Genomic DNA, 22,147 nt, shown 5'->3' on the forward strand with positions numbered 1-22,147 from the left:
ATTGAGCTCCATGCTAAATTGTGTAGAATTGTGTTGCCTACTGCAAACCCTGTACCTGTGAGGCGCTGTGTGTGTGTGAGGCGCTGTGTGTGTGTGTGTGTGTGTGTGTGTGTGAGGCGCTGTGTGAGGTGCTGTGTGTGTGAGGTGCTGTGTGTGTGAGGCGCTGTGTGTGTGAGGCGCTGTGTGTGTGAGGCGCTGTGTGTGTGAGGCGCTGTGTGTGTGAGGCGCTGTGTGTGTGAGGCGCTGTGTGTGTGAGGCGCTGTGTGTGTGAGGCGCTGTGTGTGTGAGGCGCTGTGTGTGTGAGGCGCTGTGTGTGTGAGGCGCTGTGTGTGTGAGGCGCTGTGTGTGTGAGGCGCTGTGTGTGTGAGGCGCTGTGTGTGTGAGGCGCTGTGTGTGTGAGGCGCTGTGTGTGTGAGGCGCTGTGTGTGTGAGGCGCTGTGTGTGTGAGGCGCTGTGTGTGTGAGGCGCTGTGTGTGTGAGGCGCTGTGTGTGTGAGGCGCTGTGTGTGTGAGGCGCTGTGTGTGTGAGGCGCTGTGTGTGTGAGGCGCTGTGTGTGTGAGGCGCTGTGTGTGTGAGGCGCTGTGTGTGTGAGGCGCTGTGTGTGTGAGGCGCTGTGTGTGTGAGGCGCTGTGTGTGTGAGGCGCTGTGTGTGTGAGGCGCTGTGTGTGTGTGTGTGTGGCGCTGTGTGTGTGTGTGTGTGAGGCGCTGTGTGTGTGTGTGTGTGAGGCGCTGTGTGTGTGTGTGTGTGAGGCGCTGTGTGTGTGTGTGTGTGAGGCGCTGTGTGTGTGTGTGTGTGAGGCGCTGTGTGTGTGTGAGGCGCTGTGTGTGTGTGAGGCGCTGTGTGTGTGTGAGGCGCTGTGTGTGTGTGAGGCGCTGTGTGTGTGTGAGGCGCGCTGTGTGTGTGTGTGTGAGGCGCGCTGTGTGTGTGTGTGTGAGGCGCGCTGTGTGTGTGTGAGGCGCACTGTGTGTGTGTGTGTGTGAGGCGCGCTGTGTGTGTGTGTGTGTGAGGCGTGCTGTGTGTGTGTGTGTGTGAGGCGCGCTGTGTGTGTGTGTGTGTGAGGCGTGCTGTGTGTGTGTGTGTGTGAGGCGCTGTGTGTGTGTGAGGCGCTGTGTGTGTGAGGCGCTGTGTGTGTGAGGCGCTGTGTGTGTGGCGCTGTGTGTGTGGCGCTGTGTGTGTGGCGCTGTGTGTGTGGCGCTGTGTGTGTGGCGCTGTGTGTGTGGCGCTGTGTGTGTGGCGCTGTGTGTGTGGCGCTGTGTGTGTGGCGCTGTGTGTGTGGCGCTGTGTGTGTGGCGCTGTGTGTGTGTGTGTGTGAGGCGCGCTGTGTGTGTGTGTGTGTGAGGCGCGCTGTGTGTGTGTGTGTGTGTGAGGCGCGCTGTGTGTGTGTGTGTGTGTGTGAGGCGCGCTGTGTGTGTGTGTGTGTGTGTGAGGCGCGCTGTGTGTGTGAGGCGCGCTGTGTGTGTGAGGCGCGCTGTGTGTGTGAGGCGCGCTGTGTGTGTGAGGCGCGCTGTGTGTGTGTGTGTGAGGCGCGCTGTGTGTGTGTGGGTGAAGCTGTGTGGCATTTGCGAGAGATTAAGCTATTGGCACTAAATGACAATTTATCTGATTTCAAAACCAACACAAATAAAAGAATTGTCATTTACAATGCCAATAGCTCTAACTTTTGCAAAGACGAGACCGTTGCATTGTAAATGCTTGTTTTTTTGTCATTCTGGTCTTATTTTACTCTTAACAATTTATTTTAGAATTGGTTGTGGAGTTGCTTGGCTTTTTCTGCCTTGCATTCACTGGTTAAATACTTTATACCCTGCCTTTGATTTCGGCCTGATTGTTTTATGTTCCTTTACCCGGGATTGAGCACAGGTTTATTTATTTTATGACCTCTGGCAGGATCTTTGATGTGGGCACAACCATCACGAATCATAGTCCACTTCCTACAAAAAATATTTTTAAAAGCAAACTTTTTGAGTTGGTACGATCCTATTACCATTTGTTATTTGGAAACCTTGTTTAGATCGTTTTGGTTGACTAGAGTTTACTGTTGCTTTTTTGTCAGTCTAAAGTACAGTGACTCTTGAATCGATCTTTAGAATTCCCCTCGTGCAAACCGGTCATCCAGTGTGGTGCACTGTGAGTGTGTGGGAGAACTGTAAATTTGTGTAAGATTGTTTTAGTCAAGTTATGTGGATGGCAGTAGAAATCGTTGTTCTTCTGGTTGCCCAAGCGTAAATTGATCATGCATTATGATTTGTTCTCGTGGGGATATTGGATTATTTACATAGTATCGGTGTAAATTTTATTTCCACTTATAAGCATTCAGAGGACGTTTCTTGAGACTTGGCATTTGGTAAACGTTTATTGCACAGCTGCTTCTCAGCCCCATGTCTGGTCTAATCTCTCTAGGTTTATGATGGAGAAGCCTTATAGGACCAGCATGTCTAATATTGGGTGTGAGGAATTGTCCATCCATTTTCTGTGAAGAATATCAAATTGCAAGTTCTGTTAACTGAAAACTTCAGCTATTCCTAGGTTGTATTTTGCTGCCGAGCTACAGTTGTGGAGGAATCATTTACACTTGGATTGTTGCTTCACGCATTTTGGAGTGCTAGTATTTATTTTAATCGTGTTCTTGTTTCTGTGGCTCCTCTTGAAGCCACTTGTAAGGATTGGATTCTACCCTGGCTCTGTCCCATTTACTAGTCCGTCATGTTCATGAACTTCCATGACTTATTTCGAGAGCGGCTCATCAATAGCATGGCTTTAAGTGGCCTGGACTTTTACTAATGGTTCCTGTTAGACGGGGACCTGGAGGGTCGGCCGAGCACAGTGATCGCACAGACAGGTAACTTCCCCCCCCACAGATGGACACCACACAAAGATCAGGGTAACACCTTTTATAGGCACTTCTGGTAGTAGAGTGGTACGATACAAGGCGATCAGGACACGATGATCCTCTCAATTCTAGTCTCTAGTAAGGGAAGGGGGTAGCGGGACAGTCTTGGTACCCACGGGTACTGAGGTGTAACGGTGATAGCTCACAATCCTCGAGCTCGGTGTTCGGATGGGTCAGACCGCGGCAGCGCCGGCAGGTCCCGAAGAGGTCGTAGGTGGCAACGGGCCGCGGCAGCGCCAGCAGGTCCCAACGAGGATGAAGGTTGCAGAGGGCCGCGGCAGCGCCAGCAGGTCCCACGAGGATGAAGGTTGCAGAGGGCCGCGGCAGCGCCAGCAGGTCCCACGAGGATGAAGGTTGCAGAGGGCCGCGGCAGCGCCAGCAGGCAGGACAATAGTTCACAAGGCAGGGCTGAGGCAGCGCCAGCAGTCCGTCAAGGATGAGTTTGTCGCGGTGTCTCTCGACTCCAGGATACAACTGCCTTCCTGTCCTGGGGCGGCCTCAGTTATAGGTCTGGCGCCCTTTGATGTCCGGACCCTCGCTCTTGGAGGTCGGGAGGTCTGGGATGAGGGAGTCCAGACACCCAGCAGGGGGGTGGAGCCAGCGCCCGAGGAGGCTGGGGGTGCTCGGCACCTGGCGGGGGAGAGCCATCGACACTTCTTACTCCCATTGACCTGCCAAGTGGTCCGTTCACCTCCTGGGTGGAGGGTGGTGCCGGGCTGTCGGGGCCTGGCCAGGCCCAGGGTTGGGGTCGGGCTGAGGCCGCGCGGCCGCGTGGTGCCGTGTCCAAGATGGCGGCTGGGCCGGGCAATGGTGCTGACGGCGGCCCGGGCCCTGTCCTGCGGGGAGGGAGCGAGCCCTTCATGTGGCCTGTCCAACATGCGTCCCCCCCAGCTGAAGGCGGGGAGAGTCACCCATCTTCTTGGGGACTTTCCTCGTCGAGGCGGAAAAAGCGGGACAGGCCATCCGCGTTGGCGTGGTCTTGGCCAGGGCGATGTTCCACAGTGAAGTCCATCCCCTGCAGGGAGATGGACCATCGCAATAGTTTGGGGTTCTCCCCCCGCATCTGCATGAGCCATTGCAGGGGCCGATGATCTGTCTGTACCCGGAAATGGGTTCCGAAGAGGTACGGCCGGAGCTTCTTGAGGGCCCATACCACTGTGAAGGCCTCTCGCTCAATGGTGCTCCAGCGCTGTTCTCGGGGCAGTAGGCGTCTGCTGATGAAGGCCACGGGTTGGTCCACTCCTTCGGGGTTCAGTTGGGAGAGGACGGCCCCAATACCATGGTCGGAGGCATCGGTCTGCACGATGAACTCGTGGCTGTAGTCGGGGGCCTGGAGCACCGGAGCGGTGCACATGGCGGCCTTCAGCGTCTCGAAGGCCGCGTGACAGTCGGGAGTCCAGTTGACTCGTTTTGGGTTGTTCTTAGACGTGAGTTCCGTGAGGGGCCCCACAATGCTGCCATAGTCCCTCACAAACCGCCGGTAGTATCCGGTGAGCCCCAGGAAGGCTCGGACCTCTGTTTGTGTTTCGGGGGGTTGCCAGGACTGGATGGCAGCTACCTTGAGTTGGAGGGGGGCCACCAGACCGCTCCCCACTTGGTGTCCGAGGTAGGTCACGGACCCCTGGCCGATTTGGCACTTGCTGGCCTTTATGGTGAGGCCGGCCTGTTGGAGGGCCTGCAGGACCGCTCTGAGGTGGTGGAGGTGGTCTGCCCAGTGGCGGCTGTATACCGCGATGTCGTCCAGGTAGGCGGCGCTGAATTCTTCGAGGCCCGCCAATACCTGGTTCACCAGTCTTTGAAAGGTGGCTGGAGCGTTCTTCATGCCGAAGGGCATCACTCTGAAATGGTAGTGCCCATCCGGGGTGGAGAAAGCGGAACGTTCTTGGGCCCTGGGGGTGAGGCCGATCTGCCAGTAGCCCGCTGTCAGGTCAAAGATGCTTAGGTAGCGGGCTGCCCCCATGCGGTCGACTAGTTCATCTGCTCGGGGGATAGGGTGAGCGTCGGTTCGGGTGACCGCGTTCAGCCCCCGATAGTCGATGCAGAATCGGAGCTCCGGCGTGGTGCCCGGTGCCGCGGCCTTGGGGACCAGGACGACCGGGCTGGCCCAGGGACTGTCCGAAGGCTCGATGACCCCGAGGGCGAGCATCTTGGAGACTTCTTCTTGGATGCATGTACGTACCCGATCCGGTACTCGGTACGCCCGGTGTCGGACAGGAGGACTGTCCCCTGTGTCCACGTCGTGCAGGCACCAGGAGGTGACTCCGGGTGCGAGGGAGAACAGGTTTGCGAACGGCAGCAGGAGGGCCCGGCAATCTTGACGCTGCTCTGGGGTCAGGGCCTCGGAGAGTCGGACCCCGTCCACCGAGCCATCTCTTTCCCGAGTCCTCAGTAGGTCAGGGAGGGGCTCGGAGTCTCCTTCTGTGCCACTGTCGGTCGCCATCAGCAGGCTGAGCTCTGAGCGCATGAAGTGGGGTTTGAGCCTGTTGGCGTGGAGGACCCGGAGGGGGTTCCGGGGGGACTCCAGGTCGATGAGATAGGTGACGGGACTCCTGCGCTCGATCACCTTGAAGGGCCCCGTCCATTTGTCTTGCAAGGCACACGGTTCGATGGGGGACATCACCCATACCTGCTGACCCGGTTCAAACTCGATGGAGGAGGCATGTTGGTCGTACCACTTCTTCATGTCCTCTTGACTGGCCTCCAGATTGGCTTTAGCGATCTCCCTGAATTTCCGGGTCTGATTTCGGAGGGTCAGGAGGTATTTGTAGACGTCCGGAGGGGTCTTTAGGGGGGCCATTTCCCATTCCTCCTTCACTAGGCTGAGAGGCCCGCGAACGGGGTGTCCGTACAGGAGTTCGAAGGGGCTGAAGCCGAGGGACTTCTGGGGGACTTCTCGGTAGGCGAAGAGGAGGCACGGTAGTAGCACGTCCCACTGGCGGCGTAGGGGTTCTTCCAGCCCCATGATCATTCCCTTGAGGGTGCGGTTGAACCGCTCGACCAGTCCGTTCCCCTGGGGGTGATAGGGGGTGGTGAAGCGGTAAGTGACTCCGCACTGCTGCCAGAGGGATTTCATATACTTTGAAATAAAGTTCGTACCCCTGTCGCTGACGACTTCCCGGGGGAAGCCCACTCGAGAGAAGATCCCCATCAAGGCTCGACCCACTACTGGGGCTGTTATAGTACGAAGGGGGACCGCCTCAGGATAGCGGGTGGCGTGGTCCACCAGGATGAAGCGATGCCCCTGTGCTGTTCGGGGGTCCAGGGGCCCCACAATGTCTATTCCCACCTTTTCGAACGGGGTGGTCACCACGGGCAATGGTTGTAGGGGTGCCTTGAGTTTGCGGCCGCTCTTCCCGCTGGCCTGGCAGGTCGGGCAGGACCGGCAATGGTTGGAGACGTCATTTCTCATTTTGGGCCAAAAAAAGTGAGTCACCAGGCGGTGGTAGGTCTTGTCTTGGCCCAGGTGCCCGGCCAGGGGGACATCATGGGCTAGGTTCAACAGGAAGTCTCTGAAGTGGAGGGGCACCACCAGCACTCGTCCGGCCCCCAGTTCTGCGATTTTCTGCTCGCTGTACAAGAGATCATTGTCCCAATAAACCCAGTGGGCCCCGGTGGTGTCTCCTTGGCTCTGGGCGAGCGCTTGCTGTCGCAATCCCTCGAGGGAGGGGCAGGTCTTTTGCTCCTGCCGGAATTGTTCCTGGGTGGGCCCCCCTTCTTGACGCCACTGAGCCAGGTCGGGAAGCTCGGGGGGCTGTGTGGACCCCTCTGTGGTGGGGTCCGGGTGGTCGGTCTGGAGGAAGTCTTCTTCTGGAGTGATAGAGGGCGGAGGTGCTGCCCATTCTGGTTCTTCTGGTCTAGGGATGGTGCGGGTGGCCATGGACCGGGTGGTTACGCACGCCCAGTCCGGGAGACCCAACATCCCCAGATGCTCTCTTCTTTCCACAGCGGCCCACGGGGAGCTCTCGAGATCGTTCCCCAGGAGGCAGTCCACGGGGCATCGTCGCGGACAGTTACTTTCAGCATGCCGGACACTCCTCCCCATTCGAAGGGGACGCAGGCCATCCGACACAGGCTCTCCGAGTTATCTGCCGATCGGACGGGGCAAAGTACGTTTGGTAGGATTTGTTCTGGGGTCACCAGGTGACAACGGACGGCCGTCACACTGGCCCCGGTGTCACGCAGGGCCTCGGCCTTGCGCCCATTGATGCTCACCCATTGGCTGTACTTCCGAGTGTTGGCGGGCAGGGGAGTCCGCGGGACCATGTCTCTTCCTCCCAGGCATGCCAGGGTCATGGCGGCGGGTTCCCACTCGAACTGCTCCGACTCATAGGTCTCCGTGTCTTCGGAGACTTGTTCTTCTCCCAGGGCGGCGGCCGCCATCTGGCGGGGCCCGGGGACCTGGTTCTTCGGGCAGGTCGGGTCACTGGCATAGTGGCCGACTCGCTGGCATCGATGACACGTCACGTTAGCTCGGAACCCCGGGCGCATCGGGGGGTTTCCCCGGCCTGCTGGGGCCGGGGTGGCGTTAGTGGGCGCGGCCGGGACGGCGTCTCGGCCCCGGCCCGGGCCTCCTCCTCCTCCTCCTCCTCGGGGACGATGATGACCTTGGTTGGTTCTGTTCTGCTCATTCGGCCCACTCCGGGCCACTCGGGTGCTCTCCCACCGGTCAGCCTCGGTGGCGAGCTGCCGGGGTTCAGTCAATTTACTGTCGAGGAGGTGCTGCCTGAGCTCGACGAAGCAGTTGTTGGAGAGGTGCTCCCACACAATGAGATTGAAGAGTTGTTCGTAAGTGGTTACGTTGTTACCCTTGATCCACCCCTCGAAGGCTCGGCTGAAATAGTTCACGTATTCCAACCACGTCGTACCTGGGATCCGGGTGCAGTTGCGGAACCTCTGGCGATACATTTCGGGTGTAAGCCCATATCGACTGAGGAGGGCGGCCTTCATGTGGTCATAGGACGTCATTTGATGGTCCGGAAGCTGCAGCAGGGCATCACGACCCTCGTTGACGAATCTCCCCCATAGACCGGCTCCCCAGTCACTTCGAGCGACCCGGTGGGCGGTCATGGCAATCTCATAGGCCTTGAACCACTGCTGTATGTCGTCGTTCCGGTGATATTCTCGGACCACATCCTTGGGGATGTGGACCTTCTGCTCGGTAGGACCCGGGGAGTGCAGTTGCTCGGGCACCCCTAGGTTTTTGTTCAGTTTGCGTATTTCTATCTCCGCTAGTTTGCACTCGTGCTCGTATGCCAGTCTTTTTTCTTCGAGGTCTCTCTGTCTCTGTTTTTCCTCTCGCTCTTCTCTGAGCCGTAAGTGTTCGAAGTTTATTTTTTGTTCCGCCAGTTTCAATTCTCCGTCTAATCTGAGTCGTGCCAAGTCTAACTCATGTAATCTATTTTTTTCCCGCTCTTGGATCTCTTCACGGGAAGGGCCTGTTCTCCGTTCTTCCGTCCGGGTGGTGTTGACTTCCGGGGCTGCGGGGTCCCGGGGGGTTGCGGTATTTGTCTCTGTCCAGGCCTCTAGGGCGTTTTTGAAGTCTTCTTTTGTGCTTAGCCCGGTGGTAGCAATGCCTAAGTCCATGCAAAATTGTTTGAGCTCTCGGTGGTTGTATTCTTCCAGCTTTTACATCTGGAACTTCTCCGCCGATCCGCTCTCTTTGGTCGTCATTGTGGTTTTAGTTGTAAGGTGAGTTACTGTCTGTACGGTACGCGTTGGTTCGGATCGCGCCGCTAGCCACCAATGTTAGACGGGGACCTGGAGGGTCGGCCGAGCACAGTGATCGCACAGACAGGTAACTTCCCCCCCACAGATGGACACCACACAAAGATCAGGGTAACACCTTTTATAGGCACTTCTGGTAGTAGAGTGGTACAATACAAGGCGATCAGGACACGATGATCCTCTCAATTCTAGTCTCTAGTAAGGGAAGGGGGTAGCGGGACAGTCTTGGTACCCACGGGTACTGAGGTGTAACGGTGATAGCTCACAATCCTCGAGCTCGGTGTTCGGATGGGTCAGACCGCGGCAGCGCCGGCAGGTCCCGAAGAGGTCGTAGGTGGCAACGGGCCGCGGCAGCGCCAGCAGGTCCCAACGAGGATGAAGGTTACAACGGGCCGCGGCAGCGCCAGCAGGTCCCACGAGAATGCAGGTTGCAACGGGCCGCGGCAGCGCCAGCAGGTCCCACGAGGATGAAGGTTGCAGAGGGCCGCGGCAGCGCCAGCAGGTCCCACGAGGATGAAGGTTGCAGAGGGCCGCGGCAGCGCCAGCAGGTCCCACGAGGATGAAGGTTTCAGAGGGCCGCGGCAGCGCCAGCAGGTCCCACGAGGATGAAGGTTGCAGAGGGCCGCGGCAGCGCCAGCAGGCAGGACAATAGTTCACATGGCAGGGCTGAGGCAGCGCCAGCAGTCCGTCAAGGATGAGTTCGTCGCGGTGTCTCTCGACTCCAGGATACAACTGCCTTCCTGTCCTGGGGCGGCCTCAGTTATAGGTCTGGCGCCCTTTGATGTCCGGACCCTCGCTCTTGGAGGTCGGGAGGTCTGGGATGAGGGAGTCCAGACACCCAGCAGGGGGGTGGAGCCAGCGCCCGAGGAGGCTGGGGGTGCTCGGCACCTGGCGGGGGAGAGCCATCGACACTTCTTACTCCCATTGACCTGCCAAGTGGTCCGTTCACCTCCTGGGTGGAGGGTGGTGCCGGGCTGTCGGGGCCTGGCCAGGCCCAGGGTTGGGGTCGGGCTGAGGCCGCGCGGCCGCGTGGTGCCGTGTCCAAGATGGCGGCTGGGCCGGGCAATGGTGCTGACGGCGGCCCGGGCCCTGTCCTGCGGGGAGGGAGCGAGCCCTTCATGTGGCCTGTCCAACAGTTCCTTTATTGGGCTTGGGAGTTCTTGGAAGGGGTTGGTGTTTGATTGCACGCTTCAAGAATGTAAGGTTTTCTGTGATTAAGTTTAGAGTCTGAAACTCCATTGTGGAGTTGAGGATGTTGGAAGGTGGGGCCGGTCAGCATATATAAACCCACTTTCATGATAAGTTTTAGTGTGTGGATTTTCATATTGTGAATGTTTAGTGTTAGGAGAGTAATGTTGGCTGGTGTCAAGGCTCTTAGTTGAGTGAAAAACAAAATATTGTCAGTAGAACTCCTTCTCATGCTATAAAGCAAGACCACCATTATACCACGTAAATTCATCTTTTTAATTCATGTCATTGTTCTTGTCCACCACAGCTCTTCTATCTCCCTGCTAAAAAAAGTGTTGATGCCATTTTGGAGGATTATGCAAATTACAAGAAATCGCGAGGCAACACAGACAACAAGTAAGTTAAAACACTGTTATCCATTGGTAAGTTTCTTTTTGGCATCGCTCTTGTGTGTGAAATTTTGTAAAAAATGTTGTGTGGTGCTGTACAAATGTTTGAGAAATGTATATCTACAACCACACTTGCGCTGCATACTTCTCATATCTAGTGTTAGTCCCGGATGTGTGCAAGTTCTTTCTCTTAGATGTGCTTGCAGTCACAAGGTAGTGTGTGTGAGAATGTGCCTCTCTTGACATGGTAGCCCCCACTTTTTGCCTGATATTTGATTTGATTTCAGTAGTGGTGTACAGGGTTCCTGCCAACCAGGTCCCCCAGTGTAAGTGCTTCTTCCTCAAAAATGTTCCACGATTGGCCTTTCAGGCCCCTGTAAGTCCCTAGTAAATGGTACCTGAGTACCTAGGGCATTGATACTAAAGTTCATCTAGGGACCACTCACCTAGGCGATTCAGCATGCATGGCCTGGTGCAGACAAAACGACCAAGGCAACATGGCACACTGCCTGTGTGCCATGCCAACTAGCACTGCCTAAAATCTAGGTAAGTCACCTCTCTAGCAGGCCTTCCAGCCCTAAGGCAGGGTGCACTATACCACAGGTGTGGGCATATGTGTATTAGCAGATATGCCCAGACTATATTTAAGTCTACTCCTTTTTTTTTTTTATGTTTGTTTTTTCCATTTCACAATTGTTGAGATTACGAAAAAAGAACAAACTTTTCAGCCATCCCACCCCTTCTCATGCATTTGTCATAGAAGCCGCCCCCTTTCCCTCGAAATCCCTAGTTTTTCAGGCTCCATTTTCCGCACAGGTAATATTGCTAGTACCTTTCCCCTGTATCTGAGTCCTCTGTTTGGAGCACCTCCCTATTCGGGTCTGGAGTCCACTGGATCTCGCCCTCCCATTGCAGTCTCCACTCACTATGGCCTCCCTCCATGTTGTCGGATCCTCTTCTGCGTTTTCATCCACCCTTCACCCCTGTAGCTTGACTTACTCGATCATCACCCATTCTTTGACATATTTCTCCCGTCTGCTTGTTAGGACCATCAGTGCCCAGCCATACTATGGCTACTTGTCTTTTTGCCAGTACTAGTGCAAATTGTACAAATCTCCACTGCATTTTGCTGCTCTTGCATTGTTTCAGTGTCCCCAGCAGAGATGTAGTAGATTGTGGATTGTTGGGCAGTGCAGGGCTAAGTGTATGAAGGATGCTGGGGCAGTGTTGCATCTGGGGCATGTGTCTAGTTTTGTTGGGTTTATGCGGTGCAGCCAAACCGGAGTGGCGTGTGTGCGGCGCAAGTAATTAAAGTGAACCAGTTTAAACCTCTCATTAAATGAGGCCTTCTTCACCAGATTACAGGCCTCCTTCCATCTTGTGTTTATCCGCATACCAAAGTCCTCCTGCTAGGCTACTCTTGCTCATGACTCTGTTCTGGGCATATCTGTAATCATGGCTTTGTATAACTGGGTTATCAAATGTTGCTGTACTCCTCTCTCCCCCCCCCCCCTCCCCCCCCCCAACTCCTGTAGTGGCCTGAATGAGGCTAAGGAGTCAGGAGCTTCCGGGCATGTGGGCCAAATGTCCCGGACTATGGTAGTGGATGCTACATACAGAAGGAATTGACCGCCCCCCCACCCCCCCCCACCCCTCACCACCTCAAAGTTTTCCTGTGCCATCTCGTAAGTGATCAATGTGTCTATGGGGAATAGGTCTGCTAATGTTGTGTTACCTCCCTCCTTCCAACCAGTGACATCCATCTCTGTTAGGTGCAGGAAAGTTGGGAGGTCCCGTTAAACTCTCTTGCAAAGGGGGCGTGCTTCACGACCACCCTCCCTGCCCTTTCCCACTGTGTTGCTGTGTTGGATCAAATATTGATCCACTCCGTGCCCCCTCGCACTTTTACCCCCAAATCCCCTCCATTGGTAGCTGCCGTATCTCTCAGCTTAGTTTGTTCTTGCCATTCGCCCACATTAATTTTAATAGCAAGGAGTGAAGTCTTTTGAACACTACCTCTGTAAAGTGTCTAGTGAGTGCTGAACGGCGAAAAAGCATCTAGGCAGGATCACCATTTTGGCCACCGCTAGGCGCCACATGAGGGATAAGGTGAGCATGTTCCAGACTGATCGAGCCAATCCCCCTGTCACCCGATCTGTTACATTGCTTCCATTTTTGTATGGTGTGGGTGACCACAACCCCTAAATATCTGAATTAATCGGTCTCACAGCGCAGAGGCATATGGGGGAGCACAGTGGGGTCCCGACCTAGCAGGGCATCCATTGGGTAAATCTGGTATTTAGTCATGTTGATTTTGTAGTCGGAAGACTTCAAAATATTGCAACAGGCATGGGAACAAAACTGCCAGTGTCGTCAGATAAAATTGGCATATAAGGAAAGCAGGTGCGCCCTGTCCCTGAGCTGCATGCCAAAAGTGCCCGATGTCTCTCCTGATTATGACACCCAGGGGTTCCAGTGCGAATAATAAAGGCGATAATGGGTACGCCTGCCTGGTGCTCCTCTAGATCTCCAAGGGATCCGAGATCACACCTCCCACCCCCTGCCGCAATGTGATCAGTATTGGTTATCCTTTGAAGATTTGGACTTGCCATCTCCTCCCAAGCAGTGCAAGAAGATAGACAAGGCTACTAGCCCTTTGCCCTTGTTTTCTCCCCCACCTCTCCCCTCTACACAGCGTTCATCTTCGCTGCATGCCTCCCCAGGTGTACCCCATCCTCACCCACCTCAGAGGTCTCCTCATTCAGACCTAGAGGGAGGGGTATATACTCTTATTACACCTCTATAGGGGGATACTTGGAATCCCTGTGAGGCTGATTCACCAGGAAACACATATCGATTAATTCCCTGCATGCCCCTCCACCTCTCCTTACACCCCCACATCCCTCCAAGCACATAGCTGATTCCACCTCGTACCACTAGCTGATTTGTAGGGCAGCTTCATTCCATATGGTAGATCACTATACTGAGCCTTTGGAGGAGAACTTCCTTTTTCGAAACACTTTCCTTCACTCATTACTGCACTCAGTACCTTCCCATGCTCCCACTGGGTATTAGAATATACAAGTGATAAGCGAGATTGCCATTTCAACTGGAGAGCTCGTGAGAGAGGCTGCGAAAACAAAGGGTGTAGAAAAGTCTTGTAAAGACAAGAAGTCACACCTTTAAGATTTCCCCACAACTGTAGATAAGACAAAATAGGAGATACGGATAAAAAGTCAGGTGGGGGACCTAAATGTTTCGTGATAGCTTGTTGAAGCTGAATATATTTCCAGGATTGTGAGGGTGGTAAATGGAATTTCTCAGTAAGGTGAGAAAAGGATTTAAAAATGTCACCAAGAAACAGTTGATCTATAGTGTGAATACCAGCTTCCTGCCATGTAGGCCAGGACAAGGTGCGACCTCTAATACGAATAGCAGAATTAGGCCATAAAGGGGCCTTAATATGAATGCGCGAATAAAATGCGGTGACTCCTTTGCCAGAATTTATACATTGCGGATAATATAGGGTTTTTTGGATCGGAAGGACTGGTACCCTTGCCATACAAAAGGGACAAGCCGGGTCCAAGAGCCAGCAAATGACGCTCAAGAGGGACCCATTGAGGTATGTCTTTGGATGTAGGCATAAAAAAAGTAAGTTGTGAAAGATGAAGAGCAAGCGAGTAGTGTTCGATAGAGGGAAGACCCAACCCCCCCTGCAGTTGATGAGATTTAAGTTTGGCCAAGGTAAGACGCGGCTTAGCCGTACCCCAGATAAAAAGTTTAATTTTGGAGTCAATAGATCGATGAGTACCTAGAGGAATATGAAGAGGGAGCATCCCCAAAACGTAATGAAATCGAGGGAGGGAAACCATCTTGACCGCCTGAACCCGTCCCCATAAAGATAGACCCAGAACCTTCCATTTATCGAAGTCTCTTTGCATTTGCGTGATTAAGGGAGTCAAATTGTCTGTAACTATATTATCCAATCCTCTATTAATTAAAATCCCTAAATATTTAAGCCGGGATGACTGCCAATGAAAAGTAAAACCAGAAATTGCTGCTTTGGTAGTGCCAATGGACATGGGTAATGCTTCGCTTTTATCCCAATTGATCTTGTAACCGGAAAAGGAAGAGAAGTCATTGATGATATTAAGGAGGGCAGGAAGAGAACGGGGAAGATCAGTAAGTGTGAGAAGAATATCCTCTGCATATAAATACATTTTAGAATGACCAATTGGAAGAGGGACGCCCACCACTGCCGTAGATTGACGGATTGCAGCAGCTAAAGGTTCCATTGCGAGAAGGAATAGAGGGGAAAGTGGATATCCTTGGCGAGTACCTCGTCTAATGGCCTTATTGGAAAGAGAACCGAGAGAAGACTCCCCCACTGCTTCCCCAAACGCAGCATGTAAAGTGTCAATCATACTCTGACCAGTCCACTTAAAAAAATTCAGGAGGGAATCCATCATCACCCGGAGCTTTATGATACGGCAAAGCAGTTATAGCCAAGGATATTTCATCTTTCGTAATGACACCATCAAGTAGAGCTCTACCTTCATCAGAGTCGTGGGAGATGTACCGCATCTAAAAATTTGGACATTTTAAGTATAGCTATGAGTGCTTGGGGAGTAAAGAAATCTATAAAATGAGGCAAATTCTTCAACAATTTCTTGAGGCCGAGTAAGGATATCACCACGACTTGATTTTAGAGTTGGAATTGCCGTAGCGGCTGCCCTCTGGCGCAATTGCGCAGCCAATAACCGACCAGCCTTTTACCCCTGTTCATAATGACGTCCTTTCATCTTTTGCCTTGGAGGTAAAAAGACTATTAAGGGACATACGTGCCTGTTCTAACAATTTACGGTTCCGAAGAGTTGGTTTGGAAACATAAGATTGAGAAAGTCGGCGAATATCTTTCTCCCAATCGGCCTGCTTAATAGCATTTTTCTTGTTATGAAGAGCAGCATCCCTCATGAGTTGACCCCTTATGGTCGCTTTAGCAGCTGCCCAAACCGTTCTCTGAGAGGAAATTGAGTCTTTGTTAATAACAAGGTAATCCTGAAGGTGAGATTGTAAAAGAAGTTTACCTGCTGGAGTTTTATATTTGTTTACATTCAAGCGCCATGGCTTGCGTCCCGGACTGGAGAGACCCAAATCGAGAGAAAAGAAAACAGGAGAATGATCAGATATGGCTGCGTCCAATATCTGCGACTGTGTAACCAATTGGACTGCTCGTTGCGAAAGAAGAAAATAATCGAGACGTGAGTGTGCCGTGTGTGGAGGAATACAATGTATATTCTTTATCCTGGGGGTGACTGAGTCTCCAATGATCCACAAGACCACTGTCAGCAAGGATATCCCGTAGAATGGCTCTATCGGAAGCATTGGCGGTGTCAAGGCAACCTGTTCTGTCAAGGGTAGGGTCTGGGGCCAGATTTCAGTCTCCTCCAATAAGAAATTGAGAAGCATTTATTTCTGTGAGAAGGCGATTTAGACGAAGAAAAAAATGTTTTTTGGGGCCTAGTGGTGCATAAACAGACCTAAGACAGATAAAGAGTTCCCAATTTTCAGCTTAACAAACCGTCTGGATCAAACCATGTTTTGGAGATTGTGAAGGGGAGTGACTTCCGAAAAAGGATGGCTACCCCACACTTACGGACAGGGTTAGGGTTTGCGGGATCAGGCTTGGAAATACTACTATGAACAACTTTACCAACCCAGTCTCTGCTGAGTTTACTAGATTCAACATCATCCAAATGTGTTTCCTGTAATAAAGCCAAGTCTACATGTTTAGAGTGCAAATATGAAAGAACTCTCTTGCGCTTTCTATAATGAGTAAGGCCATGAACATTCCAGGAAACCACTGACAACGGATGAGTAGAAGACATGATAAGAAGAGTCAACAAGAGGATAAAAAGGAAGAAAAGAAAGAAATAGACAAAGAGAAGAATAAAGATGTCACTCTGGGAAATAGAAGACAGTGTGTAGAAGTTAAAGTTGATAAAAGAAGAAAAGAAAGAGAAGGGAAAAAAGGAAAATATGAAAATAATTTAGAAAGGCAGAGTGAATATCTGAAATATATAGAGTAGGTAGAAATAGAGGGAAGCAAGTATTACAGATGAAAATAGAACAAAAGGAGAAAAGAAAACCTAGACTGTTAACTGCGGGTCTGGGTGCACTGAAAGCAGCACCAAGGGGGTGGGACCCCCTCCGAGGATAGAAAAATGAGGATCTAGGAGACAAAGGACAGTATGGAATATATGAATCACAATAGATTAAAATTACATTGTCAAAATCGTAAGGAATTACAAAATAACATCGTGGGACATAGCCCGGAAATATAAAAAAAAAATATGAAAATGTATTGCAATAACCACACGATACAAGAATAATATGATGATAGGAAACGAACCCCCCTCCCCCCCCCCCCCCCAGGGAGCGAGATGTATAAAAAACATGGTATATAACAGAAGAAAAGTGATAGATAAAATTGAAAGAGGAAAACGAGATATAAAAGGAAACCTATTCAAAACTGGGAATGAAAGGAGAGGAAAAAAGGCAGAGAAGAAAAGGAGGAGAGGGTGAACATATACATTAGTGCATGAGAGAGAACATAGAAAAAATAAGTGAGATGTACCGTGTGAAGCTTAACAGCATTAACAACATCATAGGGAAGGGAATGAACAGAAGAAAGAAATCCTCCCCCATGCAAATAGCAATATCTTAGTAACCCGTGGTAAGCAAGATCTGAAAGTGGCTAAACATCCTTTGAAAATAATGCAAAATCTCTAAGAATACAAAATAACAATAAGATATGAATAATAATGTAAAACATGGATAAAAAAATTACGACATAATATAACGCAGTGCCTCTACAAACAGCTAAGCGAATATCAGAAATATCACTCATAGAAAAATAGTCAAGAAATATAAAAGATAAAGCACGAGAAGAAACAAATCCTACATTGCTATGTAAAAGGAAGAAAAGAAATAGGAAGTAGAAGGGGAAACACAGAAAATAATGTAGAAGAAAAACAATAGAAAATGACGAAGCTTAATCTAAACGCATGAAACAATGAAGCAAATAGACAGCATGCAAGAACGTGATAACTAAGGAATGAAGTATACAGTAACAAGCGTAACGACAACAACAGCATAGGGAGGGAAATGAACAGAAAGGAAGAAAAGCCCCTCCCCCTTAGAAATGGTAGAATTCATGGAAAATATAGTAAGCAGAACGTGGAGATGGATAAATATCTTCAAGACTGAAGATACAGTACAATGAGGAAATACAAAATAACAGGAAAGCAATGAGCACAACAAAAACCAAATTATGCAATGCAGGAATCCCAGCTGGCGATTTAAAACAACAAAAACCTCTCCAACAGCAAGAACTGCTATAGCTTATAAGATAAGAAAAAGAAACATTAGAGCATGGAAAAGGAGTTTAGTCAGCATCAGAAGGATTCTTGAGAGGCGATCGAGACTTGTCTCTGTGCTGTTTGTTAGTGAGAGAGGAGACCGAATGTAGAGCTGAATCCCTATCATCCTGAGAGCGAGGCAGACGGATGATGTCCCTGCCACGTTGCCTGGAATCATTAGAGGTGTTACAATGAGACATCGGCAGATTTGTAGATGAGGTCTTGGAGGGAGAAGGTTGAGCAGAGGAAGAAGATTGTCTCCATATCATCGGACTTAATATCATCCAGATACTGCTGAAGAAGTGTAGGGTCGTAGAAGTCTTTGGAGTTGCCGTTTCTAGTGATTCGAAACCGTGCAGGCTCAAACAATCCATACTTGATATCCATTTGACGCAGTTGGGGTCATAGGGCAAGAAACGCCTTCCGCCGTTCATTGGTTTCCTTAGAGAAGTCTGCGGCCATATGGCTGGTATGGCCTTGAATTAGAAAGGAGCCGCGTGATCGAGCCATTGATAAGATCTGTCGAGTTTGTTCATGCCGAAGAAAACAGGCAATGATTGGTCTGGGTCTTGCAGAGGCACCAGAGCGTGGGGACTCAGTCTGTGAGCACGTTGGATCTCAAGAGGAGGAGCAAATGAGCTACCAGTTAAGCTAGGAAGGGTATCACAGAGAAAGGTCTTCATATCTTGCTTTTCAATATTTTCTGGAAATAAAAAAAAACGGATGTTTGTCTCTACGACTGCGATCTTCCAAATCGATGATCTTACCTTGTTGGAAGAGTAGGTCTTGATCTGAACCCTTAACAGAGTCCAGTCGGCTTTCCATATCCGTTATTTTAGAGTGAATGGCTTCAATCCGCGTATGAAAAGTAGTGAGTTCTGCCCTAATAGACTAAGTTTCTGCAGCCAATGACGTCATAGTAATATCCAGACACTCCAAATGACGGTTAACCCCAGAAAGTTCTTGTAAAATGCGTTGCATAGTGTCTGACAAAGACTTGTCGCTCTGAAGTGAAGCAGCTTGCGATGAGGGAGGTGACGCCGAGCCATTACCTTTAATTGTCGAAGTGGAGGGCTGTTTTACTACTTCAGTGAGAAGCGTCTGCTTAGGGCCACGACCACCATTTCTAGCATTAGACATTGCAGTGCACCGTGGTAGTGGTGGTCTACAATAGTGAATTGAGGATATATTGGAATAGGAGACAATGATGAAATCAATGGTAAGTCAAATATACAGTTAATACTGGAAGTTAGACACTACAAAATTGTCACAAACCACAAATATTGTTTCACCAAACCATTGTAATATTGGAGTAGTAGATTTTGCATACCATAACTAGCTCAAAAACAAAGCATGTGAATGCGGTGAAGGAGAGTGACAACAGAGCATATTATGGGACCCAATCGTAAAAAAGCATTAAGGTCTGAACACCGTGAGAAAGTACATCTCTAAACAGGAAGACAGTACAGTAGAGTAAAACCCCCGGGTCCACTCGCAAAGAGGCAATTGGGAGAAAACATGAGCCTAAAGCATTGGCATGGGAAATCGTGACGCTGAAGAAATTCCAGACCGTCTCCAAGGTGATACGTGCTATAAGGCTACATTGAGAAAGACAGCCTTGAATAGTAAAACATCAAAAATTCAATGAAGGTAAACGGTATTGCACCAAATGTCTCGTGTAACAGCAAAAAAATACAGCGACAAAATCCAATGAAAGGGTTAATTAAGGGCAGAACTAGGAAGTATATAAATCTCATTTGAGGATATTCAGGAACCAAAATAAGGCAGAACAAAAATTTGCTGTGGAGAAAATGTCAAATAGCCTCCAGGAAATTAAACTTATTGTGCGGAACTGTTCTCAGGGAATTCCACTACTAAATGCCAAATAAATCCCCTAGTAAGTACATGAAAAAAGAATTCCCTGTGATAAGAATACACACAATGTACGCCATATCATGTTCACTGGCAGCTGGGAAGCACGGCCTCGTCGTCTGAGGGGGGTGCGGCCTAATAAATGCAAAAGCCCGGCCCTTGAGTTGGAGGAGGCGCGGCTTACCCTGAGGAGAGGCGCGGCGTTATTAGCACGCAGTCCACGTTGCGCTCACCAAAGCAGACTGGCGCCTCGTCAACATGTCGGGTAACGGAGGAAAACCGCGCTGCCACACAATGAAGACCGCCGCTGCACTCAGCCGAATTCCCGCTCTCAGTGGAGCACAGAAGGCAGGATCCGGACCATCCGGTGAGGGCAGAAAGCTCGTCAGGGGTCTGTCCCTCGGCAGAGCTCTCCCCTCAGGCGGCCATCTTCCTGCGTGGCCAGATCACGCCCCCACCCAAACTGTTTATTTCTGATCATTTCACCCCAATTTCTTTTGTGGAGCTTGAAATCAACCTCCCCTGGTGCCTCCATGACCTACCAGTGTCCGTATCGCTATTGGTCCTCTCCCTGGGGTTACTTCGAAAGTTCCTGTGGGGTAGGGGCAAGAACTTCAGAGGCAGAAATAAGTCTCTCCCAAAGTAGCTACTGTATGTATCCATCCACCTCCTCTACTGCTTGGCAGAACGTCTCCACCGACCAGTGGGTGAAGGATATTATCCAGCATGGTTGTCTGGAGTTAACTTCCATACCTCCCAACGTTCCACCTTGCAAACACAAACTCTCTGCACAACACGAAAGGCTATTGGGAGAGGTCCAAGCGCGCCTTCTTGAAGGGTCCATATTAACTGCCACCCATCCTCAACCGGGTGCAGAAGTATACTCTCTATACTTCCTTATACCCAACAAGGACGAGTACCTCAGACCAATTCTGGACCTCAGACCCCTAAACGAATACATTTTCTTAGAGCACTTCCTCATGGTTACTCTTCAATATGTCATCCCGCTACTACAGCAAGGTGACTTATCTGAAAGAAAAACGTTAGTTATAGATTCCTTACCTTAGAATTACTCCCTTGCATCAGACTGGATCCGGAAAGATTTTTCGTCAGCAATACCTCTGCGGGTCGGAAGGTGGCGTTGGTCGGCTCCGTGTCCGTCGTCGGCAATTTGGTCACCGGGATGACGTTGCGGCAGCTACTTAACCGCTGACGTCCGTTCTTTCTTTTTCTGCGCCAGCCAGCGCAGATTCGGGAAGAGCGGTACCTCAGTAATTTTTTTACTAACCTTTGCTCTACTTTAGTTGACTTCTTTTCTCGCGTCTTCGACTCTGTAAGGTGCACGAGGGATGCCCGGTTTCAAAGCCTGCCGTTCCTGTCAACGCCTGTGACGGATCCGCACCGCGTGTCTTTTTTGCCTGGAGCGCGACCACGACCCCAAGTCGTGCTCCAACTACCAGTTGTTGACCCCGAAGGCTTTGCCGGAGCGGTCCAGAAAGCTGCTTGAACACTGGCAGTCGGCTCCGTGCCGTTCAAGGTCCCGGTTGAGAGGGAGGTCGAGGGACCGGTCGCCTAGCCATTGCTATTCCGGCTTAAAAGTCTTCACACTCTGGGTCGGGTAAGTCGAAGCATAAGCAGTCGAAGTGGCATCGTCGCTCTTCGACTTCTCCTGGTCAGTCGGCTGATCCTACGGGGCGCTCAGGTGGTGTCTTCCCCCCCCTCCCAGCGTGCCACGGAGCCTGAAGCGTTGACTCCAAGCTTCCCTCCCTTTCCAGGACCAGGAGCAACTCCTGCCCAGCTTCGTACGTTTTAAGAGGCGATGCACGCCATGTTTGGGCGGACCGACCCCCGCCGGCGTGCCTTTGGCCCCTGTGAAATCAGTTGGGGGGGGGGGGCCTAGGTCTTTACTGCCGGCGGCTCCGGCGCCACAGGCCCACCTTGGATCCGGGACTGGATCCGGATCGGGGCTGGTAGACCTTACCACCGGTGCCGCTTCTGACAGCACCACTACCATGCCCAACGCCGGTCGGCCCCATGGCCAGCGTCGAACCCCCCTCCCCCCGCCCCCCCCAGTCCCCTTCCCGACATGGACCGGCATCGACTGACGCCGGACCCGGTGCCGGGTGGGTATTTCATGCCCCTGTTCACACCTGGGGACCCTTTCCAACCACAGTGGCACCCAGAGAAAGATTAGGTCTGGGAGGGGTCAGGTCACCTTTTAACTGACCAGTTTGAGCCTGAACAGGACTGTACGCAGGAACTGGGAGATTCCAGTGGTTTGACACTTCACCCGACCATGACATGTTCTCTCCTCCTACCGTGGCTACGGAGGAGGGAGCGTCGTACGCTGTGCTGTTGCTTAGGGTGGCCGAGGCTCTCAACCTCTAACTTCCTACGGTGGAGGTGAGGACTAACCTCCTGACTGAGGTGCTTCAACCGGCAGCGAGCTCTTCAGAGCCCCTGCTTCAGTTTTTAATGAGGCCCTCACTGACGTCCTTTTGAGCACCTGGTCCAGGCCCTACACGAGGCTCCCGTGGACAGCATGATCGCCTGACGCTGCCTCCGGGCGACCCACTTTCCTCTCCCAACACCCCACCCCGGAGAGCTTGGTGGTCCAAGCCGCCACCTCCAAAAGCACCTTCCCTACCGATCCACCGGAAGG

At 51.6% G+C, this 22,147-nt stretch overlaps 1 protein-coding gene across 9 annotated transcripts in view; it reads left to right on the plus strand.

The window, feature by feature from the left end:
• Positions 1–22,147, plus strand: part of MORF4L1 (mortality factor 4 like 1) — a 155,524-nt gene that overhangs the window by 65,672 nt on the left and 67,705 nt on the right. For all 9 annotated transcript variants that reach the window (XM_078682976.1, XM_078682973.1, XM_078682974.1 and 6 more), the window contains one exon: positions 10,111–10,199. In XM_078682976.1, the coding sequence (XP_078539102.1) occupies positions 10,111–10,199 (89 nt within the window). The remainder of the gene's footprint in view (positions 1–10,110; positions 10,200–22,147) is intronic.

The sequence above is a fragment of the Lissotriton helveticus genome, chromosome 3_1 (genome assembly GCF_964261635.1).
Source record: "Lissotriton helveticus chromosome 3_1, aLisHel1.1, whole genome shotgun sequence".
NCBI classification, from domain to species: Eukaryota; Metazoa; Chordata; class Amphibia; order Caudata; family Salamandridae; genus Lissotriton; species Lissotriton helveticus.